General features: G+C 44.0%; 1 protein-coding gene across 7 annotated transcripts in view; it reads right to left on the reverse strand.

The window, feature by feature from the left end:
* Nucleotides 1-26,324, reverse strand: part of HMBOX1 (homeobox containing 1) — a 102,789-nt gene that overhangs the window by 19,492 nt on the left and 56,973 nt on the right. For all 7 annotated transcript variants that reach the window (XM_005429780.2, XM_031064261.1, XM_031064260.1 and 4 more), the window contains 3 exons: nucleotides 26,164-26,249; nucleotides 17,796-17,906; nucleotides 9,282-9,435 (listed from right to left, as the gene is read on the reverse strand). In XM_005429780.2, the coding sequence (XP_005429837.1) occupies nucleotides 9,282-9,435; nucleotides 17,796-17,906; nucleotides 26,164-26,249 (351 nt within the window). The remainder of the gene's footprint in view (nucleotides 1-9,281; nucleotides 9,436-17,795; nucleotides 17,907-26,163; nucleotides 26,250-26,324) is intronic.

Here is a 26,324-nt window from a genome sequence, read left to right on the forward strand (position 1 = left end):
GGAAAATCCTCTTGTCTGGGATTAAATTAAAATTAAATTAAAATTATAAACCCAGTCTGGGCTGGGTGGTGCTCCTGGGTCCTCCTTGGTGACAGGAGCAGCAAAGCCCTGGCTGCAGCAGAGTGACAGGGTGCCAGCCTGGTCCTGAATTCCTTCTGAACACTTCCCAGACCACTTAGGAAGTGAATTCTGTCATTCACTTCTGGGTTTTTGTGGTTGAGATGACGTCCAAGGTATTACAAAGGTGTTTTTTTCAGCTTTTCCACTCAAAAAGAAGTCGAGATTTGTAGGTTTTGCTTTTCAGGGTTGTTGATTTTTTCTTATTTATTACATTCTTCCTATGACTTGTTGAGATTTGTTTAGCAGGTTGGGTTGTGGCACAGCCATTGCCCTTGGGGTGGTGTTAACTTTTTGTACTATGAATTATGTGTACTTTATTTGTAATGATTTTCCAATACTTATTACTTATGTTAGACAGTTTGTTTTTATTTTAAACTAATTAAAAAGTGTCACCATCTTAGTAGAAGATGGAAGACAAGAAGGAGAAGAAGGCCAGGACACGCTCAGATTCTTTTATTTTGTTTTTTGATCTTCCATTCTAAAACTTTAAAATTTTATTTTTTTACTCTGCGACAGATTAACGATTATTTTACTCAAATTTTTGTGGCTTGTAAATTTTCACACAAAGTTGGTAGTATTTTCTATGGACTAAAATCGAAGGCACAGGTGTTTTTGACTTTGTGCTAAGGTCTTTGAGTTCTTTGCAAGGGTTTCAAATCATTCAGGGTGGTTAGAGGAATGTCCTGGGTCCTGACAAATCACTTCAGGGGGTTTGTTCCAGGGGTAACATTACACATGGGTTGGATGAATCCTGCTGGGAGGGGAAACTCTTCCCTCACCTTGGAGCTGTTCTGGACAGCCCAAACATTATGAACAACCACAAAAAATGCAGCCTGAACTTGCCAGGGGCCACCTCACACAGTTTGTGGGGCAAGGTTGTCATGGCTTTCCCTGCCTCCTGAATCCACGTTAGAATACCTGAGAAAGTAACAATTTAGCTGATTAATACAAACTTTTTGTTCCTAATTCCTTCTGTGTCCTTTAAACAGGAAAATCGCAAGAAAAACAACATCATGAAGGACTGAGGCAAATCAAGAAAGCTCGAAGAGACAGAAATCACAGCACCAAACCTCTATTTTTACACTGTCCTTACAGCAGGCAGCATCTAGAGGTCTCAACATGATTGTAAAGAGCAAGAGGTTCTGTGTATGAACTCAGCACAAGCCCTTGACTCACACAAGTTGTGCCCTAGAACAACTGGCATCAACAGTTACAGTAAATAAAGTTCTGCAAGGAGAATTATTTATACTGGATACAAATAAAGCTGGTATTTTTGAAATTCACAGCAATTAACAGTCCCACGACTGAACTTCATTTGTTATCTTGGCATTAAGCACGTGGAAAAGAACAAATTCCAACTCTTCGTGTACATGACCAGGTCTAAATCAGTATTAGTTCTTCAGGAAAGAATATTCCAAGATGAGACACTCTCAATCAATACACAAAAATGATCAGCAAAAAAAACCAGATGTTTAGGCTGGAGGTCAGAGACAACAGGACTTGGATTCAGCTGCTTGTGTAAGCTGGAATATTTACCCTGGAAATATGGAAATCAGCTCTGCTTGGGTCCCCACTCACCTGCCCCAGGTCACTAAAAATTGAATGTAAGAATAGAAAAGGTCCAGAGAAGAGTGACAATTAATATCATTAGAGGCAAGGGAAGCCCTGGTGTCTGAGAAGAGATAAGAGAGTGACTGTTAAGTTCAGAGAGGAGATAAACGAGCAGCACACTGATAGCAGCACATACAGAGAATGATCCTGGGAAAATGCAATGTTCTGCCTTATTCTTTCTCATGATACTCATGCCAAAGGGACCTTTGACTTTTTAAACACATTTTAGCATTTAAAATGAAACTAGGTATAATTAGTTCTCCAGAAGTACCCTGAAGACCTTAGCAGGATTTAGAAGGAATTACATATTTGTGTGAATAATAAGAACGCCCAGAGCTGCAATAACAGGATTAAAAATACAGGATAGGAGATAAGAGCTTTTGTCCACAGCCACATGGCTGCTGGCCAGGTGTGAGCCAGCCACAGGATGGAGAGCAGAGGTAGGAAAAATGATAAACACCACAACCATCATCACCTGGGATGAGATCCTGCTTGTCACCTTCATGAGCAGGGGACAGAACACTGAGGATCTCAACTGGTGCTGGAGAAATGCAGCGGAGTATCTGGACTAGAGGAGAATTCCCATTTCTAAAATGTGGGTTTGCTGCACCAGCCAGAGCTGTTACAGACCAGACTGACAAAGTTGCATTTTCTAAATGTTGATTTCAGTTATTCTGACCTTGGCAGACACGAGAATTTTATCTGAGGTCTGCTGCAAGGAGCTGCCCCTCCCACAGATCATCTTTTATTATTTTTAAAAACAGAGAGAGAGAGACAACACAAGGATACAACAAGCACCTGAGCTCTCTAGAAAGCAAAATAACTCATTAGGTGCTGGATCCTTGAAGAAACCAGAGTCTGGTGAGGCTTTGGACAGACATCCTTGCATTCTATTTTACTGCCTGCAATCTGCCAAACAACTGGGATTTGCTTACAGCTGATTAGAATAGGAAGCTTGTATATTATGCATGTCTGAGAGGGAACAGAGCTTGATCTAATGCAAAATAAGGCAGATCCTGTGTGCCAAGCAGAAAATGGCTGCTCTTGCATTTTATGGAGACACAGAGCAATGACCCTGAGCCAAACCACTCGAACCTTCACACAACCACATGATCTTGCCTGTGTCTGAATGGTAAAGTGAACTTTGCTGGGTGCCTTTGCTCAGATCTTGAAGAATTTCAGGAGCACAAACAGCAAAGAGCCTAAAAAAACCCCATTCCCTGCATCTCAAAGGATTTAATAAAGTTGAATCTCCCTGTGGAAGTTGCTGACTAACAAACACCTTATGACAGGATTGAAAGAGCTGGAAAAAATATAAAGAAATCACCTGATGTTTCTCTCTGCATTAAGATCAAGTATCTCAGAACCATCCCGACAGATTTCAGCTGATTTGCTCCTGAGAAATGTTCTGTAGCTGCTGTAGATAACCTGCTTAGTGCTGTGCCATTCCTGAAGTCAGGAAGTTTTTCCTAATGCCAATATTCCTTGGTAACCCAAGAATTAGAGGCTTTTGGCACTTCTCCCTTGGCTTGACTCATCTCCTGAGCTGGTAGTGGATATTTTACAGCTGAGAACAACCAGTCACCAAAAGGTTCAAGGACACCTGAGGGTCACAGGGACAGCAGAGATAATTCCCAGCACTCCTGACCTCCCAGCAAACCCAGGAAAGACGAGCAGCATTCCCCAGCCAACCCGTGGCCATGGTTATATTGATGAGAAGCTGCTGTTCTGTTTCTAACAATGTAGCAGCCTAATGGAAGGGGCCAAAGGACATTACTTCCTGCTCTGCTGTCAGCTTGGAAAGGGAGAAACGCAATGAATCCCAAACTTAAATCTCCTCCAAAGCCTTGCACAGGAAACTTAGATCCCCTATGGGGCCGGCATTAAGGTTCTGCTGGAAGACATAACTAAGAGTAATGGGATGAAATTAACTAAGAAAATTTCCTAACTGAATTTCAGGAGCTAATAGAGCTCTCGTGGTCCCCAGGGAAGCCGTGGGAGCCCCGGCGCTCAGGAGAGCTGCAGTAAAAGCGCTTTCACAGTCGGAAGGATTTCTAATAAGGCACGTCAGGACTCATCTCACTGGGGGCCAGGACCATGCCCAGGGCACTGCCTCAGGATCAGGGTGGGATGTGCCTCTTCCAGGAGGGGAAACGAGGCTGGATCTCCCAGCACTGTGATGGGAATGCAGCAGTGACTGGTCTCGGCATGGAGATGACCTTCCTCAGCTTTGGAAGGGAAACAAAACCACAGATGGTTAAATCAGACAGAGTTGGGCAGTGATGCCACAGCAATCATGGAATTACAGAATGGTTTGACTTGGAAAAGGACCTTAAATTTCATCTTGTTACAATTCTGACATCTTTCACTATCCCAGGGTGCTCCAAGTCCTATCCAGCCTGGCCTTGGACACTTCCCAGCTTCTCTGGGCACCCTGTGCCAGGGCCTCCCCACCCTCACAGTCAGGAATCCCTTCCCAATACTCCATCCATCCCTGCCCTGTGGCAGTGGGAAGCCATTCCCTGTGTCCTGTCCCTCCATCCCTTGTCCTCAGTCCCTCTCCAGCTCTTGGGGAGCCCCTTTAGGCTCTAGAAGGGGCTCCAAGCTTTGCCCAGATTCTTCTCCAGGCTGGAAACTCCTAATTCTCTCAGAGGAAAGGTGCTCCATCCCTCTAATCCTCATGGATTTCCTGTACCTGGAAAAATCAGAGGACCCTTCTTCCACTATGCCAGTACAACCATGCCTCTAAAGAAACCAGGAACTCATCCAACTCAAACCAAACAAAATCAGAACAAATCCAAGCAGACCAAACAACTCCAAACTGATGGAATCACCATCTTTTTGTTGAACTTCCCCTTCCTGGGGCTCCCAGCTGTGCATTCCTGTCCTTTGCCCCAGCACAGCCCTGGCACAGCAAGCCAGAACAATTCAGGAAAACGCAGGGGGAAATAAAAAGGATTTATTTTTCCTGAAGCAGGCTGAATTGGCTGCTATTTCCATCAGACAAGAAACATCTCTGACACAGCCCAGGGCGGCAGGAGCAGGGAAACTGAGGAGGAGGAATTGAGAAGGGTGGTGAGGCAGGGTAACACCTAAGGATGAGCTGGTGACAAAATGTTAATTCAGCTCAGCTGCAGCACGAAACTGTACCCCCCTATCTTGGGAAATCTACACCCATTTCTCTTCTGAATAAAGCCAAGAGAAACACCTGACTCTGTTTTGCCACCTAGGAAATGGGGATGATGGGGATCTGTAGCATCTCAGTCTTATTTAATCTAAATACACCTTTACAAATGAAGCTTCAGAAGCACAGACAAGTGTTAAAATAAAAATCCAGAGCCATAAAATCAAACCAAATAACCCTGAACCAGAAAGCAAAGCCTCTGCTCCTTAGACAAACTGAAATATGTTCAACTGATGAATTATTCATTTTTGTTTAGGGCAGAATTTACAGTTATTTTAATTTAATCTTTGGATAAAGCATATACTTAAAAAACAACACTCAACTCCCCTCCCCAGTCTTTAACAGCCCTCATGAAAAGTGCCTTAAAATGGGAATAAAATCACTGATTCTGCTGCCAATCTTAGTTATTTTTTTGCCTGAAAAAGAAGATAAACCTCAACTCCAACATATGATTAGAAGAGAAGCATAAATCACTGAGGGGAAAAAAAATAATAATTAAAAAAAATAGACTGACAAGACAACACAGCTTCATTAAAAAAAAAGGGAAAGCCCTAAGGGAAATTTTCAATTTCATACTTCTAATGAGAGGGGTTGAAAAGAAGAAGCAAAGCAGAGAAAAGAAAAAAAAAACAACACAACATTATCTGTGGGACAAGACGTAACAAAAAAAGAACACAAAAGTGAACCAGAAAGAGGCTTTCAAGTTTAACCTCAGGTTTGCATAGAAAAGACTCCTGCAGTCTTAGCTCTGCTCCCAAAGGAGGGCAAAGCCACACAACAACCCCGACACACTCAAAACTCAGCATATTCCATGAGCAGGAGGCTCCAGAAGAGAACAGGTCAAGGTTGGCATCAGTAGCACTGCAGTTGTCTGAACCACACCTAGTCTGCAGTTAAATATAGAACTTTACTTTCTGGAACCACTGCTCCTCTTAACCTTCAGAACATAAATATTCAGGGAGATATCTACAGAAAAATAAAAAGTAAAGGGATGAAGAGACCCGAATCTATTGTCCAAAAAAATCTCAGAGCAGGGATTAATAAACTACCCTGGGAGGATTCCAAAAAAGCAGTAAAGGCTGGAGAATTGAATTACAGAAACCACAAGCAGCATCCTGGAAGTCCAGTATAAACCAATTAGTTCATTTAATATACATACCCTGTACTCAGACCCTCAGGTACATCAGACATTTCAGGATATGGCCCTAACTCTAATCTTCATTCTATCAGGTTGGCACCAATATAATAATTAATTGAACTGGAATTTTTTTGTTGAGTTAAACCTTTTTTTAAAAAAGAGAAACTGCCCCTTCAACCCTCACCCTTCTCATCAGTTCATGGATCAAATCCTGACTGGTGCTGTGCATTTTCAATTGGAGAGCCTGCTCCTAAGAAACAAATCCCTCAAAATTTCGCAATCACGTTCAGATTCTTCCCTTGAAGCACTCTCAGCTGGTTTGACACATGGACTCTTAGCAACTATGATTTTTACTGACTGAATCCAAGACAAAAGCAAAAGCAGGGGGCACAATTAAGTGATGGAGCAGGTCAACACCCCCATCCTCAGCCAAAAAATATTTATACAGCATCACAGAAGCATTTCAGAGGGAAGGAGGAGTTTTGCAGAGATTCCACTCAGGTCTGGATTCCACCCTCTTATCTTCAGGCATTAAACTAAGCCATCAAAGTTAGTTCTAATTGCAGGAGGCAGCCAGAGAGGACAGAGAGCACAGAGTCCTCCTCTGAGTGCATTAGTGGGATGGAATTGTCTCCTGGATCTCTCTTTCTCCTTCCTGGACAGGTATCAGCCCAAATGAACGAGCACTTTCCTGAGGTTCCCAGAGCAGCAGCTCCAAACCAGGTGCCCAATTCCTTGTGTGCACCAACATCACAGCCAGAAGCTGCAGGACACACAAACTCAGTGCACTGAAAGTTGAATTTCATTAGGGAAAACAGTCCATTAAACTGAGATGCCTCCACTTAGAGTCAAAACTTAATCCTGCAGAGGAAAATGCAAATTACCAGACAAATGGCACCTGCCCACAGGCAATGCCAAAGACCATTTTATTGGCCAAATGCTCATTCCTGACCCTGGGGCTCCAGGGAAACCTGATCTGCTTGGGCCAGAGGGGTCTGGTTACCTTCATCCTGCTGCTGTTATGAGTCATATCATGGCCAAGCCTGGAAAACTCCAGTGCCCTGTAAGTGAAATTAGTGATTTTTTTTTTTCCAAGGGCTCCCAAAAGAGCGTTTTTCTCCCACTCTTTCAAAATTTGTCACATAAAACAGCTCATCCTTACAGCTCAACGAGGCCTATTAAAGCACAACAGTTAAACAACCATAAGCCCATTGCTTTATGGTGCAGCTTTATTGCCACACAACACTTTTACTGTGTTCTTGCCTCAAGTAAAACTCCTCAGCTTTGCTTCCCAGTACCCCACACATGGCTGTGAAACCCAGCACCCATAGTGACCTAGCCAAGGGCTTGGCAAATTAATATTAAAAGCCAGGATTAAGGCAATGTGGCAGCAGCAGAATAAGGAGAAAACCCTGGCAGCAAAGATCTTAAAGAGAACAAGACAAAGAGAACAATAAAAAGAATTTCATGAAAAATTAGACTGAGTGATTATGCATCTGCATTCACAACTGGATGATTTCCAGTGTCAAGACCAACTTGATTCTTTCAATACCCAAACCCAAATCTCACACCTTTCTAACGGATGCACAAAAACACCAGTTTTAATTTCTAGAGTGTCCCAGCAGAGAATGGCTTGAGGAGAGAGGTGGATGAGGAAGGGTGGCTTGCTCAGCTCTCTGACCAATTTCCCCAGCAAAGGAGTCTGAGGCACAATCAGGGTTCTAACAGCAAATAACAGCAGGTACTGCACTTTGGGCCAGACAGAAAGCAGGAAGAAAACCAGCCATGCCCAAAACCAGCCATGTCCAAAACCAGCCATGCCCAAACCAGCCAGGTCCAAAACCAGCCATGCCCAAAGAGCTCTAATTCCACTCCCAATAAGCATTTGACACAATAAGAGGGTTGATCAGGAGATGGTGCTGCCCTGAAGGCACACAGAGCTGTGGTGGTTCTGTCCTTCCGCACACACAATCAGGACAGTCAGACAAGCATTTGTGTACTAAAGATCCTGTCCTGCCCCTTGTTCTGCCTCTGTGGAGGGGGACACTAGAAAAACACACTATCAGATCACAGGGCCGTGCATTAGCTGGGTCTAACAAAGCAGAACAGATTTTAAACATTTACATTATTTCCTTTGGGGAAACATCCAGGCAAAGCCAAAAATATCAATGTCAGATAAAACATCAGTGCCAGGGCAGAACAGGCAAACCAACATTTAAGTTACTGGTTCCAGTCCTGCAAAGACACAGCAGTGTGTCCAGCCTGTGTTCCTCAGGGAGCTCAGGATTTCAGCCTCAGCTCAGGCAAATGATGACCCCCATGCAAGCAAGAGGAAAAGGAAGCATTAAAGAAATGGTCAAAACACATCCTACAAATCTGCTGGCTGAGATCTCACTGGGGATGCAGACCTGGGAGGAGTGTAACACACACAGTCATCCAGCCCTTCCATGGAAAGGAGGTTCCTCACGCTCTCAGAGGGGAAAAAACTCCTCCCAGCCTTTTAGCCCTGGACAGAAATAAGTATTCATCCCTAAACTACATCCAAATTCCCCAGCCCTTTTCTACTGTACAGCCTCATCCACAAAAGAGACATTCCTGTAAGGAAAGGCAAAGCATGCCCGGGCTCAGAGATGAGAGCTGGGAGCTCTAATGATCACCTGCCACTCTGCATATGGATTTGAAAGATCCACTTTGCTCTGTGCTGCTCCCAGCTCCTGTAAGAGGGTTCTAAGAGCCTTTTTGGACCAGGAATTTCGTGCTTGTGAGGCAAAGCTCTGCATCCCAAACAATTACAGTGCTGCTGAAATGCTGGTATACACTTTAAACCACCACGAGGCATCAGGGGGACAAGTCAGGAAAGTGGAAAGGAGAAATGCAGAATGGAAAGAGCTTGCAAGACCCTCCCAAGAGAGCCTGGATCAGGATAAGTGGAAAAGTTTCTACAAAAGCAAAGCGCTGAACACCAACACGCTCAGACTCAGCTAAGGACATGATGTACACAAAAATAAAGAGCTCCTGTCCAGAGCAGTGTTACAATTTTTTAAACAACACAAGAGGCAAAACAGCTCCTCCCACTCCACCATCACAAATCCAATTCTTACAGGCTTGCACGATGCTACAACACATCCATGAAAACAACTGCTGGCGTTCACCAGAGCAGGGAAAAGTCCTTTAGAACCTGGCTTTAGAAGTCCCATCTCCAAACCCCCTCAGAGAGCCAGCACATACCTCTCCATAACAGCCAGGCACTCCTTTCTCCACGTGAACCGACTGCCTCGCCGTAGTCTGAAGGTCCCAGAGGTAGCTGTGACTGGGGGAGGCGTCTGTCTCCATTCTGGCTCTTCTATTGGGATGGGAGCGGGTCTCATGCTTAGTGTAGCCCCTAAGGACAATAAACACTGTGTTTCCCAGAGGGTTAAAAGTCAGGCCCATCCTCTCACTCCTGCTCATGAAAAAAAACAGACAAGACAGGTGATGAAACCATTCAAACTGAAAAAAAATATAAAGTATTATCAAAGACACCTTAAAGATACACAAAGTATCTAGAATTCCTATTCCCCAACCTCCAAGGCAGAAGGAAAACCAAGGAGCTGATGGGTACTTAGGAAAATCTATCCTGTCTTCATCAAGAGGAAAAGGATCACACAGACAGGGTGAGCTGTGCCCCAGCTGGGATTCATGTAGGTTGTGCTGCCATAAGTAGGAAACAGCAGTTTCCTTCTATTGGGATGGGAGCAAGTCTCATGCTTAGTGTAGCCCTTAAGGACAATAAACACTGTGTTTCCCAGAGGGTTAAAAGTCAGGCCCATCCTCTCACTCCTGCTCATGAAAAAAAACAGACAAGACAGGTGATGAAACCATTCAAACTGAAAAAAAATATAAAGTATTATCAAAGACACCTTAAAGATACACAAAGTATCTAGAATTCCTATTCCCCAACCTCCAAGGCAGAAGGAAAACCAAGGAGCTGATGGGTACTTAGGAAAATCTATCCTGTCTTCATCAAGAGGAAAAGGATCAAACAGACAGGGTGAGCTGTGCCCCAGCTGGGATTCATGTAGGTTGTGCTGCCATAAGTAGGAAACAGCAGTTTCCTTCTATTGGGATGGGAGCAAGTCTCATGCTTAGTGTAGCCCTTAAGGACAATAAACACTGTGTTTCCCAGAGGGTTAAAAGTCAGGCCCATCCTCTCACTCCTGCTCGTGAAAAAAAATAAGACAAGACAGGTGATGAAACCATTCAAACTGAAAAAAATATGAAGTATTATCAAAGACACCCTAAAGATACACAAAGCCTGCTAGAATTCCTATTTCCCAACCTCCAAGGCAGAAGGGCATGACCATGGAAATCCAAGGAGCTGATGGGTACTTAGGAAAATCTGGTTTGTCTTCAAGAGGAAAAGGATCACACAGACAGGGTGAGCTGTGCTCCAGCTGGATTCATGTAGGTTGTGCTGCCACCTGAGCTGTCACAAAGCAGGAAACAGCAGTTTCCATTTCATTATACAGCAGCTTCAGGATGCAAAATGGAAATTTATACCAAAGGTATGTCAGAGTGTCTGAAGAGCTGAGGAAATACCTGAAGCAGCTCCACCAATAGAGACACACCCTGTGGCCCGGGCAAATGTGGGCTCACGAGTGCCAGGGTGCCTGAAAAAGTCACTGAAAGCAAATTAACATCACAACCTTCCTCTCCAGCTCCCCTTCTATGGATGTATTTCTCCTTTCCCCGAGTCTGAGCTGGAAAGCATCAGGCATGAGGCAGGATTTGGCAAGATGCCTTCAGGAAAGGCCCCTTTGAAACTTACCCCTGATCCTTTCCACAACAGCCTCTCAGCTAATAAATCAAGATAAATCAAGACACACTGGGAGATCGATCTGTCCTACATCCCTTGGTGAGGATGGGAACCTGGGATAGGACACGAGGACAGAAACCAGGGTATGTTCTGAAGGACAGCTTTGTGCTCAGTGGCTTGCCCTGCAGGGAAGAGAGAGCTGCTCTAGGGTGCAAAAAAAAAAAAAAGAAAAAAGACAAAAAGTTGTATGAAAAGATAAATCACCACCTATATCCCATAAGCATCCTGAGCTCCAGTGGAATTTCTGCACTGAGCCAGCCTGGCCAGACCCAGGAGAAGCAGCAGCTGTGCTCACAGGGCTGGGCACACTCAAGAGCAGGGCTGGGACAGCAAACCCCTCTGGGTGCTCAGGCTCACTCAGAATGGCTGGGATTTAATCATCAAACCACACAGTGTTAGTGCAACCACACTGCTCCTCTAATACACAGAGGAGTGAAAGGGTCAAGGGAACCCAAGAGTTTAACCAATAAACAAATTCTTACAGCTAAAAAGCAAGAAATGAGCTGTTTAGGCACTTGGCCGTGTTCCTTTCTAGAAATGCACACAGAGTCTTTCCCTTCCTGCCAGGGGTTTGCATCTGTGTTAGGTACTGGAGCCCAAAATAATTTCCAAATGCTCCCCAGGAGGAGCCAGCAGGAAGTGAAGCCCACAATCTCTGCCTTGCACACACAAGGCACGGTGCCTCTCCCTAATTCCCAGCTAACGAGCCTACACAGATTACTTGGTTCCACTGAAACATGAAATATTTCCTATAGTGCCAATTTACTGGGAGGCCATTTCAAGGAGAGCTCCTTATCTAGTCTTTCTGCTACTTGCACAGTTTAGGGGGCTGGGTGGCTATCAAGTTGCCAGGCTTTAAACACACTTCAGAAACTTTAAAAAAATTAAAATTACAATTTTACAAAGAGACAGGGGAGAACAGGAAAAGAAATTAGCTTTTCCTGCATTGTGTTAGCAATATACTTTCCCCACCAGAAGATTTGATTTCAAAGGGAGAGTACAGGAGTATCAGTGATCCCTCACATCAAGCCAAGAGGTGCAGAATCCTTCTATTAAATTTGCCTGAGGTTTTTCAGACAAAGGTAGGAAAAAAATCTGCATTGAAAGCATAAATTTTCTGCTGCTGCTACAGGTATGTTCACATACTGCATATAATACACTTTTTTTGTTTTAGTAGCCTTCCTAGATCAATTTAGCCACTTCTCTTTTCTATGGGGTAACATCAATATCGGCAGCAGATAAGAGAGGAATATGCTGAGAATTACAAGCAAGTACCCCCACACAGCAAGAGAGGAGGACCTGAATGCATAAAGAGACCCAAAATGGGCTTGGATGAACATGTGGAAAAAAAGGAACATGGGATGGCCTGAGCCCCTTGCAGAGCCTAAAGGGGCTCCAGGAGAGCTGGAGAGGGACTTGGGACAAGGGATGGAGGGACAGGACACAGGGAATGGCCTCCCACTGCCAGAGGGCAGGTTAGGTGGGATATTGGGAAGGAATTCTTGGCTGTGAGGGCAGGGAGCCCCTGGCACGAGGGACGCGGTGGCTGCCGCTGGATCCCTGGAATTGTCCAAGGGCAGGTTGGACAGGGCTTGGAGCAGCCTGGGATAATGGAAGGTGTCCTTGCCCATGGCAGGGGGATGGAATGAGATGACTTCAAACCCAAATTCATCATTTATGACATGCACATTTGATAAGGAACCTATGGAGCTTTTCCTCATCCCCCTCTCTTCCATGAGCTCCCGTTTATTCTGCCGTTCCAACATCCCATCACAACACTCTCGCCAGCCAGCTCCACTTCTTTATAACTTAGCAAGTTACACCCTAGTCACCAGTTCAGATTCTTTTTTTAAACCCCTCAAACAGCTTTTAAGGAGAAGTGAAACTTCTCTCCTGAGCAGACAGAGTGGAGAAGACGCACTACAAGGTTTTCAGTGTATGCATCAAACAGCAAGACACCTCTGAGGGGTGCAGAGGTGAAGCGCCTGGGAAGAGCTCCTTTCACACACAGAAATGAAAGGAGACAGCTCTCACTTCCTGCCAGTGCTCAGCACCTTTTCCTACAGCACTGCCTTTTCTCTGTGAATTTTTTGTGTGACTGAGGATGCTGCTGGAGGTTTTGGGGGAGAGGAGGCAGGGGAGGTGCTCTCCAGCTGGAATGCAGCTCTCTCCATGCTCCAAATTCCTCCAGGCCAAGGCCTGAATGTCCCAGACCTCATCCTGAAGGAAGGGAGCTGCTCTAAGAGCATCCCATGGCACTCACTGCTGTCCATCCCATGCACTCACTGCTCTCCATCCCATGCACTCACTGCTCCCAATCCCATGCACTCACTGCTCCCCATCCATCCCATGCACTCACTGCTCCCCATCCATCCCATGCACTCACTGCTCCCCATCCATCCCATGCACTCACTGCTCCCAATCCCATGCACTCACTGCTCCCCATCCATCCCATGCACTCACTGCTCTCCATCCATCCCATGCACTCACTGCTCCCCATCCATCCCATGCACTCACTGCTCCCCATCCATCCCATGCACTCACTGCTCCCCATCCATCCCGCGGCACGCACTGCTCCCCATCCCATGCACTCACTGCTCCCCATCCCACACATTCAGTGCTCCCCATCCATCCCGTGCACTCCCTGCTCCCCATCCCAGGGCTCAGGCAGGCCCTGCCACAGAACAGTCACAGAAAGCCTGAAGCATCTCCCAGCTCCAAGAAACCATTTCCTGGCAAGTTTTCATTTGCAGCAAGTACCTGCTCTACATTATCCTGATAAGAACAGATGCCTCACCATATTTTTAGCCAGGCTGACCCCAGATCACACAATAAACACCTCTTGGTCAGAGTAAGCCACGCTGGATTGGAATCAGCAGCAGCACCAGGTTCCCTTACAGAGCCCAGGGAGGGGAGGAGAAGGAGCAGAGCAGGGACTGTTTGCTCTGCAGCTCTGTGGAACAGCACATCACCAACCATCCCTTCCCAGTAAAAACCTTGAGGGATAACCAGCCCCTGATTTTGGGTTGGCTTTTCTTTCACAGCTAAACAAGAACCACTATGAAAATAACAGAAGAGATGCTACATCCTGATAACAACTCTCTTTTGTTTTCCCTTTTGTTCAAGGAAGAAGCTCCCATGGTTCTCTCCAAGGTGACCACAGCTGCCTTCCTATTAGAGAAGAGTGGCAGAAATAAATGTCCAGCCTAAATGGAAGCAGTTTGTATCCATCTGCAACTTTAACACATCATTTTGAGGTGCCAGCTTCCATTTGCACTACACAGAGGCAAGAGACAAGCTGAAGTTAGTCCATCACAAACTTCCCATATTGCCCAACACCCAGTGCAAGAGAAACTAATCAGGCTAACAGCTACTAATCTAAAAAAAAATAGAAAATATTTATTTAAAACCTATGGGCTCTGAAAAAAATAGTGAAAACATTGTAGCACTACCGGATTCTGAAATATATAAAATTTATCTATTGCCAAAATGTTCTCAGTCCTCCACAAAACACAGGACAGACAAGTGGTGCCTGTGCGAAAAAAAAGCTCCATCTAAATGAAAAGCATCCCTATTAATTGGAATAAAGACCTTTTAAACATCAGCATTTAACATTTACTTCTTCCCTCCAACAAAAAAAACTGCCTTTCACCCTAACTGGCAACTCCTTCCAGAAAAATTTACAATCAGTAGCACGCTGGAATTCACAGCATTGCCATTAACTCTGACATCACTCCTACCAAGAAAACATTGATTAAGACATTTTTTTGAGCAAGATTATTGCATACAGTGGGACAAGTGGGTGTTTTTCTCCTGTTCCATGAGACTCCAAGTCTCCTTTGCAACATTCCAGTCTGGTGCTGTCTGAACACCCACCACACCAAGGACAGGAGAAATGCAGAAACTGCCCATGCAAACCAGCAGTCAAACCAAGGCAAATAACAAACAGCACATTCAAGAGCTCAAAGCCAGCTGGAAAAGAATGGAAGGGATGGAATTGCTGAGTCTTGTCCATATAGGACCAGCATCTGAACAGCAGCAATGCCCTAAAATTGCCCTAAGGCTCCCCAGCACCAAATCCTTTGGTTAGCAGATGCAGCATTGCCTGTGGATGATTTAAAGCATCACATATCATATTTTTTTTAAAAAAAGAGAAATAAAGTATCTTTTAATATATTTGTAAGTCATAATTTGCTTATATAAGCACAGTAAAAGACAGGCCCTACTGTGAGGAGCTGAAGGAAAGGCAGGGGTGTCACCCACAGGGAAAAGTCTCACCTGTACCCAGGAGATGGAAAAGGGAGGCAAAAGGTGAATTCTACAAGTTGCACAGAAAAACTGGCAAAGGCAAGGGAAAGTCTGCCAAGAGATCTCCAGTCCTTTCCCAAACTATTCCCCCTTCACAGTTTATGAATTGATTTTATCTGATGTCCCTAGTCCTTCAAAACTGTTTCAGTTTTAGGGTTTTTTTCCATTACTACATAAATTCAGTCCAAAAAATGGATTTATTCTGAAGATCCAGTTTTTCAAGATAAGGAATTATAGAAATTGGGGAACCAATAGTTCCCCAAAGCCTCACTTTGCCCTCTGGTATCTCAAACCTGCAGGTCCCTCTGCACATAGATCTGACTTCCTCTCAAAGGACTGAGATTTCCTTCCCAGCAGCTGGAACTGGAAAAGATGGGATGTATGAGAAGAAAAAGCCAGATGCCACCTCTCAGTAAACTCTCTGCTCTAGACAAAAAACCATGGCTGTCATTTAATCTCTCAAGTTTCTTCCAAAGAGGACAATCTTTCACAGCCTACAGAGACTGTGGTGATGGCATCATTTTTTGGGAAATTATTTCCTCATTTTCTGGCTCTAAAGAGGACACCAGACCCATTACTCTGTCTACTAATCACAGGATACTCTGAGTAGTAGCCAAAACCTCAGTTCCAGATTGGTTTTGTAACAGTGGTTTACATCCAGGATTCTCTGGACAAGGTTGGTACCTCCCTTTACACACTTGTTCATATCCCTGCTCATTATTCTTGGCTACCTGGGCTGACCTGCAATATAATAGATGGCAAGAACTCAAAGTAGTGTTATATTATCCTACAATGAATAAATAAATACAACCCCATTTTCCTCAGGTAGATTTTCCCAACAGCAACAGGAAAACTGAAGGTTCTTCCCTCTACCTTAGCCTCTAAAAAGAAACCAAGTGCTGTCTGGTTCTAAAAGGAATTTAAGTGCATCCAAATAGTCCCTTGGCTTAGGCAGAGGAAACAATTTCCCTTTTACACTGCTTGAAAATGCTGTTTAATATCTCTTATTGGGAGAAAGGTTACACTCAAACAACCATTCTTCAAGGAGTTTTTCCATGTCTAAAGCAAAGCAGAGTTAAAGCTGATTCATTTCAATTTCAGCCACAACCTTCAGTGTGGAAAGTTTTCCTTCCTTAGACACCTCTCAAGAGCAAAAGGACAAACAAGATGTGAACTCACAGCTATGGGGAAAAAGAAGGTAAAGAGGAAGAAGTAAAGATTTTAGAGCTAAGTTGAACAAGGGTTCTGTTATTAGTACAAAATACTATTTCTTAAACAGCTTCATGTGAAACTGCAAATAAAGGATGCAAGGCTGGGAAAAATCCACATGACAGGTTTCATCTGGAGAGGGTTTTGGTGGTTTTTACACTTTCCAAAAACTGTCATGTTTTCTCCACTACTTTGGAGGCAATGCCTTTCATCAAAGGGAAATGTCAGGGAATGACTCTGTAGGGTAAAACCTGAGTCTTTCCAAGCAGCTGGTACTGGGTGGTTGTACTCAGGAATTCTGCTGATCCTCAGTATCACAATTCCAGCCAGTGCAAAAAATCAAGGCTTCTTGGCACTTTTACTCCTTAAAACAACTTTAAGAAAAAGAAGCATCAACATGCTTAACAGAAAATACCAGGCTTAGCTGTCCCTCTGAACCCACCCAACTTAAATCTGAATTATTCTCAGGCCAACTTGTCAGCTGGAGCCTCTTGATTTTCAGTTTACACACAAAGCAGAAGTTTTGAGGCTCTGATTCCTCTGGAATTTTTCTTAATAGAATTCTGGATATTGAAGCCAAGTTCACATTAGAGAGCCTGAGTTTTAAATTCCTTAAAACAATTACACAGTTAATTTAATCAAGCCAATGTTTAAAGGAAATTAAACATAAATATTTTGATCTTTACAATAAAACTGTTAAAAGGGAAAAATAAGAACTGTGGTCAAACAAAATCTATGGAGAAGAACAATACAAGGAAATTAATTCAATTGTGATTTTGAAGATTGCTGGTTAGTTAAAGATAATGAGGAGCTTTACTTCTCTTTTTGTATTCAAGATCTATTTTGAGATTTGGAGAAGCAGGTGGGATTTGAAAGACACATCTCCAGCTTATCACTGTAACTATCAACATCCCATCCATGAGCTTGAGATCCAACCCAAAACCATCTGAAGATCCTCTCTGACAAAATGTGTGGGGTTTTCTGCTGCAACTTTATATTATGCAGCCATTATGAATGGTTTCTATTTGTTCATTCTGAAGAGCCTCAGCTTATATTTCACATTAACTGACTACAACTTCACTGGCTGCTTCTGATTCCCAGATTTAGTGAGCGGTGGGAGGGCAGGGCAGGTGTCTGTGGCTGAGGAGCTGGACAGACAGCTCTGGACAGACAGCTCTGGATGAGGCAGCTCTGCATCATTTGTTGCAAAGCAAAAAGCAGATTTCTTCCCACCCTCCTAAAAATTAACCTGGTCAAAGGGAGAACCTCTGGAGTACCCCAGACCAAGAAGTGAATTATCAGTGCTAATAAACAAAAGGCTTCCATTCTGTAAATAAACAGCAGGAGATGTTCAGGCTGCATTTGTTTACCAGGATTTGTCTTCTCAAGCTGGTACCATCTGTAAAATGCCCTTTTCTTCTGTTCACTCAGGTCCGACCCCTGCTGCAACAGCCAATGGGAGATCCGGCTCTGACTGATCCCTGTGAAAAACCAGAACAGAACAAAAAAGAGAGAGAAAGAGAAAAGTTCAACAAAAAAGATAGAAAGAGAAAATTTCTTCTCTACCAAACATTTTAAGTGGTTTATCTACTGATAAAAGTGGTGTCTTACAAAGCCCAGTAACCTGGGATGCTTAAATCCCAGAAAAAGCAGAATTGAAGCTTCCCTGCTCTGTCCCAAACTGCCTGAATTTCTTCCTGGGGTTATGTTCAACCTTACTCAAGGAACACCCTGGAATCTGCACATTCAGCCCCAAAACAAAGAGGAATAAAACTGGGAAGCCAAAGCTACCACAGACTTGAATTGTCCACACCTTCCCTGATTCCTAAACTTCATCTGTGAAATGGGAACAAGTGCCTTCCCCACTATTACATATAAATAATGATTGTTAGGAAATCCTTATCGTTCAATGTTTGAATGAGAACGGAGATAAACACAGAAAACAGTTTATGCGATATAGATCACATCAGCCCAGAAAAGGAGCAAACCAACTGTCAGCAGCTGTACCAAAGGCAAGAAAACAACCCAGAAAGAGCAGCTGTCTGTCAGCAAAGCAGGAGCCAAGCTCAAGGTACCCAGGCATGATCAGGACAAAACACTGCAGTTTTTAAAGCAAGAGTTCTAAGGAAACAGTAGAAAGGGGGAAAAAGTCCCTAGAAGTTAATACAGTTATTTCCAAAGCAGGGAATGAAGGATCAACGCAGGAAGGAAAAAAAAAAAGATCAGCAGAGGAACTAAATAAAACAAGAGGTTTAGAAGTGCATGAAGAGGTCAGCAATAGGTTCACCCGAAAATGTAAAAAATGCAGAGCTTGCTGAGTAACTGAAGCACTACTTCAGAACTCCCTGTGCTTTCCACAAGGCCCTTCAGCTATCAGAACAGGTTAACAACATCCAAACTCTCCTGAGAAGTGAAGTTTTAGGAGGTGCTCCAAGTACCAATACACTGCCAACACCACCTGTGCCACCACCTGCTTGGTGATATCACCCGGGCAGGTAGAGGCTGGTTTGCACACAGAACCCAAACTACCTCCCCCCTCTAGAGATGCATCAAGGTTTTATAAGCTCTCATAATCATATTTAACTCATGAAAAACAGCTCCCTGTAGTTGTACCACTTCCAAAGTGGGGGTTTATTATGCTTTTTTTGGTGTGTTGAAGGTAGTCAACTTCAGAATGTCTCAACTTGACTCTCAGGTACCATATTCAGGTGGGTTTACACCAACCAGATTTTTAAAATCACTGGGTTTGTGCTCTTAATTGTTCTTCCTCAAACAGAATTCTGGAGGCTATGAAGTTTTAATTGTCCTGGGGGAAGGGATGGGTGTGTTTTGTTTCAGATACAGCAGCTCACTGCTGCTCAGCAGAGCTGTGTCCACAAAACAAATCCTGATTTTTCCAGACCCCACTCCCAGAGATTTCCTTGCCCTGACAGAGTTCAGGAACAGCTGGGGCAGCCAAGAGCTGCCTATCCCCAGGGCCCACAGTGGGATCTAAAACTGAGTTTATACTACTGGAGAAGTGGAATTATTCAACCAAACACAGCCCTCAGACCCTGCCAAGTTTACATCAAGTAACCGTGGAAGCACACAAGTTAATAGCAGAAGAAGGCAGTGTAAATTGATAACACTCTCTGGCCCAAAACAAGGCTCCAGCCTAGCTGAAATCCTGCCATCTGCATGCCTGACCACCAGTGCAAAGTCCAAGGTTTGAAAATGTGCAGCTCTTGACCTATTATGATTTATAAAAGTAATTTCTTGTCCTGGGCTGTGGGACACATAGGTTTGTGTCTCACTGCTTTTGGCTGCCCTGCTCCCATTAATTAATCACTGGGTAACAGCTCCAGTCATTTACTTGTTTACTACGGTCCACTTACACTCATTGCAGTGAATTAGTGTGTGTTGAGTGTCTGGATAACAACCTAAGATACAAACACAAAGCACTGGTAGATAAAAATTATAAATAGAGATTAAATGTCTGCCATGAGTGGAAAATCTGAATCGTGCTCAAGAGGCTGCCTGACACTGTCACACATGGCACAGATGTCACCACTCCAGACAATGTGCTCAAGGACAAGGCACAGCAGCAGGAGCCAAAAAACTCAGGCTGGGTCTTGCCATGTCCACTTTCATGGAATCACTGAAAAATTTGAGTTGGAAAGACATTTAAAGGTCATCCAGTCCAACACCCCCTGCAATGAGCTGGGACATCTTCAACTGGATCACGTTGTTCAGAGCCCTGTCCAACCTGACCTTGAATCTTTCCAGGGATGGGGCAGACATCAATTTCCTGACCAACCTGTGCCATCTTCATTGTAAAAAGCTTCTTTCCACAAATTATGCACTGTCCCAATGTCCTGAACTGCATCAAAGTTCTCCCACACAGAGCTGGGTCTGTGCTGGGATCCTTTTGTGGCTGTCATTTAGCCACCTCAGCTGAGCCTGTGACCTACTGTGAGTCCTCACAGCTCATAAAGCTGCTTCTGTAAAATGTTTTTAAGGCATAAAATTTATCTGTACCTCAGCAAGGCTGAGGCCCCAAAACTACCCTAATAACTTGATCAACCCAAGGTCACATCAAAGTCTTTCAGAAGAACTCATCCAGGATCTGCCAGATCCCAGTGCTGTGGAATCCAAACCCATCCTTAACTCCTTTCATTGTAAAAAAACAAATCCCCCAAATGGTCATGTCAGAGTTTCTTGCATCTTAAGTGGATTTCACACAGTTGACTCACAGGACAGTGACCATCAGGACCCTCCTGTCACACTCTGTCTCTAATCACACTCTGCTTTAGGGAATTGCACTGGCAGGAAAGAAGAAATCAACCTGCTGCCAGAAACAATTGATGAAATAACTTCTCTGGAGTACTTATATTGATGAAATAACTTCTCTGGAGTAGTGAAAATGCAGTTGTGCTGAGGAAATTCACTCTCCAAGTGAAACAGGGACCTCAAGGAGGGCTGTGGTGCTCTGGGCTCAGCATCAGCAGGGCCAGGAACACACCTGGTTATGGACACCAGCAATTTTCTCACAGAAAATACTGCAGGAAAGTTGTATCCACAAAGGATCATTGCAGCTCAGATCCTGACTGCGTGTGTCACACTCACTCCTTCCCACAGCAGGTCACACCTCCCAGTGATAAACAAACCAGTCTGTGCTCACTCTCCTGGCCAGCCCTGCTGTCTCCTACACAACTGATTAGGGGAGAGTTTCCCCTCCAAAAACATAAAATAAATGGAAAATACATCATCAAGAGAAGGCCACTGCTATGTGCAGCTCAAATCTGCTCACAACCCTCAACTCTGCTATTCATCAAGTCTTTGGGAAGTGGTTTTCACCTTCACAGATAGATTTGTTCAGCAGCTCTGCTTTGCATTTCTTTAATGTTTCTTTCAGGAGAGGTTTTCAGAAGCACCTGGAATACATCAGAACTGGAGAAGAAAGTTAACTGACTGTGTTTTAATTCTTCACTTTGTAAGCAAAGTCCCAGATTCAGAGAACAAGTGCTTGCAAACGACATCTATCAATTTAGGAGATTAGCACAGCTTGTTTACAGAAAACCTGCAAAGATCAAAATCATAAAAAACAAATCTCTGTGTTGTCACAGGTAATAAAAAAAAAACCAAGAAGGAAGATGTTTCTCAAAATGCAGCTTCATGCTATTTGAGATGATCAATAATTCTGAATTCTCTTCAGAGTGGAACTAGTTAAGTTTCCCTGTGTATTGGCATTTGCTCAGCATCCCTGTGTGTGGGTTCCAAACCTGTGGGGATTTTATTTGTTCCAGCAGTGCTCCAAGGCTGCCCTCCACTGCATGTGTGTTTAGCATAATCTAAAGCCAAGCCTTGGAGATCTCCTATCAATTAAGGCAGAGACAGGAGGACAGGGCTGGGTTGTACAAGCAGAATAATTGGGAAGGGTACCAGAACTGCACCCTGGAAAGCTCTGTGTGTATTTAAAAACAACCCAAAAAATGACTTCTGCATTTTGCTGTTGATGGGTTTGGGTTTTTTTTTTTAATGGTAGTTTGGTTTTTATGTTTTTAAGAACTGAAAAAACTGAATTGAAATTTCTGGTTTGTAACTTCAGGAAAATAAGGTTGTTTTTTTTTTTTTAATCCTTCCCTCCCTATGTGTAAAAAACAGGAAAGGTAATATTTCCAAACCTTGCAGAGGCATCATCCATCAAACCACTTCAGCCCATCTGCAGAGGGCTCATCCCTGTGCTCTCCTCCCTCTCTCCTTTACTGTAGAACAGAAAGACATCAGCTCTGAAAACATTTCCCCACCCTTCACCTAACTTTGGAAGCTCAGACAGCATCTCTGAGAGAAGTTTAAATTTCTCTCTCCATCCTCTGCCTCCTGACCATAACCTGGTGCCCAAGTACAATTCTTGTGGCGATTTAAGCAAATTCCACATGACTTCAAATTAAATTTGATAAAAATTTGGCAGCTCACCTGCCCCACGTGGGGCTGAACCCCCAGCCCTGAGCAGGCTGCAGTGATGTTTTAAAAGGAGCTCCAAACACCAGGAGAGGAAATTCCGCAGGAACTATTATTAGCTCCTGTTTATACTGTCATTTTTCTTATCAGTAGGAGATTATTTATACAGAGCCCAACCCAAGTGCTTCTTGTTTATCTTATTACAGACACCATTAAAAAAGTTTCTATAAAAAGCAGCTCCTGTTTTTAGGACCAGCACTAGTAAGTGTTATGCTAAGTTTTTGCTGCTTATCAATCATTCTTTATTTTCAAGTCACTTTTTAATACCCTGTTATTATTTTCCAACCTGCCCTGTCCTCTCCATACACGAGGCAGTCCTGTAGAATGTCTTCCAGGTTTAATTTTTCCTGTCAGATTCATTATCTAAATGACTTTTAGAGTTTCTGGTAATTTTATAAGGATTAAGGGAGCTTCAACATTTTTCTACTGCAGCAGCTGACTTTAACCCTCAGCTCTGTGTTCCTCTCTCCTGCATCCTCCTTCTCCATCACTTGCCTTGTGCTACAGCAGGAAAAACAAGAGGAAAAGCTGTTTACTGATGCAGAACTGCTCTGTAGGACTATGGATTCTGTAAGTGCTCTGCAAGGTTAGAATTACGATGGGAAAAAGGAGAAATGTGTTTCTGAATTAAAGTGTAGTTTGAAGAATTAGCAAAATTAGGCAAAAAAGTGGTTTTGAGGGGTCACAGTTGCAGTAGAGGTTTTCTGCACCTGGCAAGTTACAGAATGGGGATAAATAAGGTCATAAGGACAGAGGAAACAGAAAATTGGTGGAGGTTGTAAGGAAAAGTTGCCAGCAGAGGTAGCTAAGCCAAGCCACTCTCCTGGACAGAATCAGCCATCAATTTTTCATTTCTTTCTTGCCTCTTTCCCAGGGCACAAGGGATGAAGACTAAAAGCCAATTTTTCTATTTTCCTCTTGTACAAGTAACTTTTTACAGAAAATCTTTATCAGTAAGACTAAGGCTGTAAATCCTGACCTGATGCCATTTGGGATCATACACTCTGCAAAGCCTCTGCCTATACAAACTGGTTTTTTACTGAACCAGAAGCGGTTTCCAGAGATTCCTTGGGATTCTCTTCCCCAGCTGAAAGGGATGTTGGAGGCATCTGAAGAATATTCCAGTCCAGCACTCATCAGGCTGAGACAGCTCTGGAAGGGAGAGCCCTGGGATGCTCTGCCCCGGATCTCTGTCCCGAGCTATTTCAGTCACTCCTCACCACTCCCTGCTTTGGAGAGGAAGCTGATGTTCCTCCCTGCTAGAGCTGAGCACACTCTTGAATCTGGTCCTTCCAAACATCTCTTTGAGATTTACCATTTCCCTCAGATAAGCCATTACTATGTACTTAGCAGCAGCACATAAGTGTTACACATCTGCTTACACAAGGCTGGGGGTTGATTTAAAATGAATCAGCTTCCACCAAGCACAGGGATGCAAAGATGTACTGGCTTCCCATGGATGTGGCTCAAAAACAAGATAACAACACAGTGCCTTCAGCTCAGCCCTCATTCTGTCCCACTGACACTCCGCAGTGTTTCTCTGGTCCCTCTGTGAGCACACTGTGGGTTGAGTGGGATGGGTGTGAAATCCAGGCAGCCACGTCTCAAGTGGATGGTTTGGTGTCATTTACTCACAGGAGGAAACAAGGAGAGCTCCCAAAAACTAAATGCCAACTTAATGCCCACTGAAATCCAAGAGAACGGGCTCAGGACGGAAGGAGTGTGTGAAGAGGTTGGTCTTGCCTTTCCTACAGCTTCTTGCAGGGTATCAAAACCATGCACCAAGGGTTAATTATAATTAATCAGTTAATTATAATTAGATCCACTCCTTTCATTGACACAGACTTGGATCTGATGTAGTAATTCTGATCCAATGACTCACAACTGGCCAAAAAAACCCCAAACACTGGATCCTTTTGGAAATACTCCTTTTGTGCAGTTCTTCCCTCTTTGCACTCCTTCTCTTGCAGGGGAAGCCAGCCTGACTTGCTGGGTGCTATACAGAGGTTAATTCAGAGATGGGTTCTTCCAGAATGATATTCAGGCAAGGAATGAACAAAAGCAGGAGTGACCCACTAAGTACCAAAATTTTAGAGTTCAGGTACAATTTAAGCAACTCAACTTATACATTAAATTTTTGAAGTATTTGTGCTAACATCTGGTAAAGCCAAAAACCTCCCTTACATTTACACAAATTGCTAATCTCATGATTTTCAGGATGAAACTGAGACCAGGGAAGGACAAGTCATTTTACCCAGGATCACAGAAGAGCTGGAGACATGGAAAGAATTCCTGGCTCTGTGGCTCAAGCATCAGTTTGTGTTTGCCCACCTCAACTGCTGCCATGTCTGCAAACCCACAGCTCCCAGACAGGTGGATTCCTATGACATTTCAAATCCTAGAAATATCATAAAGTAACAACTTTCCTCCTACTGCTTTGGCATTCCCAGACATCTAGGAACCTTAAAAATTATCTATTTCAAGATTTTTATCCAAGCTTGGGTTAAAAAGTTAACAAATCTTAGAGGTGCAACATGGGATTGAGCTTTCTGAACTTTATCATCAAGGATGATAAAGGAAGGGCTGGAGTGAATCCAGGGATGGGAACAGAGCTGGGGAAGGGGCTGGAGCACCAGGAGGGGCTGAGGGAGCTGGGAAAGGGGCTCAGCCTGGAGGAAAGGAGGCTCAGGAGGGACCTTGTGGCTCTGCACAATTCGCTGACAGGGAACAAAGGATGAGAATGAACAGCCTCAGGCTGTGCCAGGGCACGCTCAGGTTGGATATTGGGAACAATTCCTGCCTGGAAAGGGTTGTCCAGCCCTGGCACAGCTGCCCAGAGCAGTGGTGGAGTCCCCATCGCCGGAGGGATTTAAAATCTCTGTGGATGTGGCACTTGGGGACATGGCTCAGTGGTGGCCTTGGCAGTGCTGGGGGAGTGATCAGACTCCATGGTCTTAGAGGGCTTTTCCAACCAAAATGATTCTGAGGCTGTTCCAGGCAAGGCCTGTGTGCCTGGAAGGGGGAAATAACAACACCTCACCCCATGGAGGAGCAACAGGACTTTGTTACCCTCTCTGGAAAACTATGGGAACACACCCAGGGAAGAAGTGGCACCACTGCAGTGAGTTCACCTGTGAGAGAGAAGGCTCAGGGCACAGGGCACCCAGAACTGCTGCCCCTTCCAGGTAAAATCTCAGCTGGTCTGGTCATCCCTCAACCTCCCTTTTGGATTTTCATTAATTGTGACTCAAAGGATGGATAAAACTTCCAGCTCTCATCCTCCAACTCCTGGCTGCAGTGGCACCAGCTATAGCTGTCTCCTGACTATTCATATACTTTTTAATATATAAATACACATTATCTCTCTCTCTCCATACCCAGAGATGCAGATATGCATCTATTTGCCACACTCAACAACAATTTAAGAATTAAGGAAAACCGTTTTCATTTTAAGATAAGAACTTCAGGCTTTATTATAATGCTGTAAAATAAAATCTGCCAGCACAAGCCACAGGAAAAATAAAAAAAGAAAAAAAAGTGATTCACTGGGGAAGTTCCATGATGTGCAGGACAATGGGTCTTAAATCAAAGGCATACATTATCATGACTAAGCTGACAGATCTGCACTGCAATGCAGAAAGCCAAGTGATATTCCAACATCTGCACCGTGCTCAGACAGGCAGCTCAGACACAGAGATTCCCAAAATGAGGAAAGGACTCCCCTCCCCGAGCTCTTACCTGTTACCTGTGCAACAACTGCTTGGGAAATTCTCCGGTTGGCGAGGAAGGCTTTGATTTCTTCCTTTATCACACTGCTGTCCCTCCTACCAAAACAAAACAACAGGACACACAAAAAGAGGGACAGACCAAAGTGCACCTGCAAGATGTGAAATGCCTTT

The sequence above is a fragment of the Geospiza fortis genome, unplaced genomic scaffold (genome assembly GCF_000277835.1).
Source record: "Geospiza fortis unplaced genomic scaffold, GeoFor_1.0 scaffold319, whole genome shotgun sequence".
NCBI classification, from domain to species: domain Eukaryota; kingdom Metazoa; phylum Chordata; class Aves; order Passeriformes; family Thraupidae; genus Geospiza; species Geospiza fortis.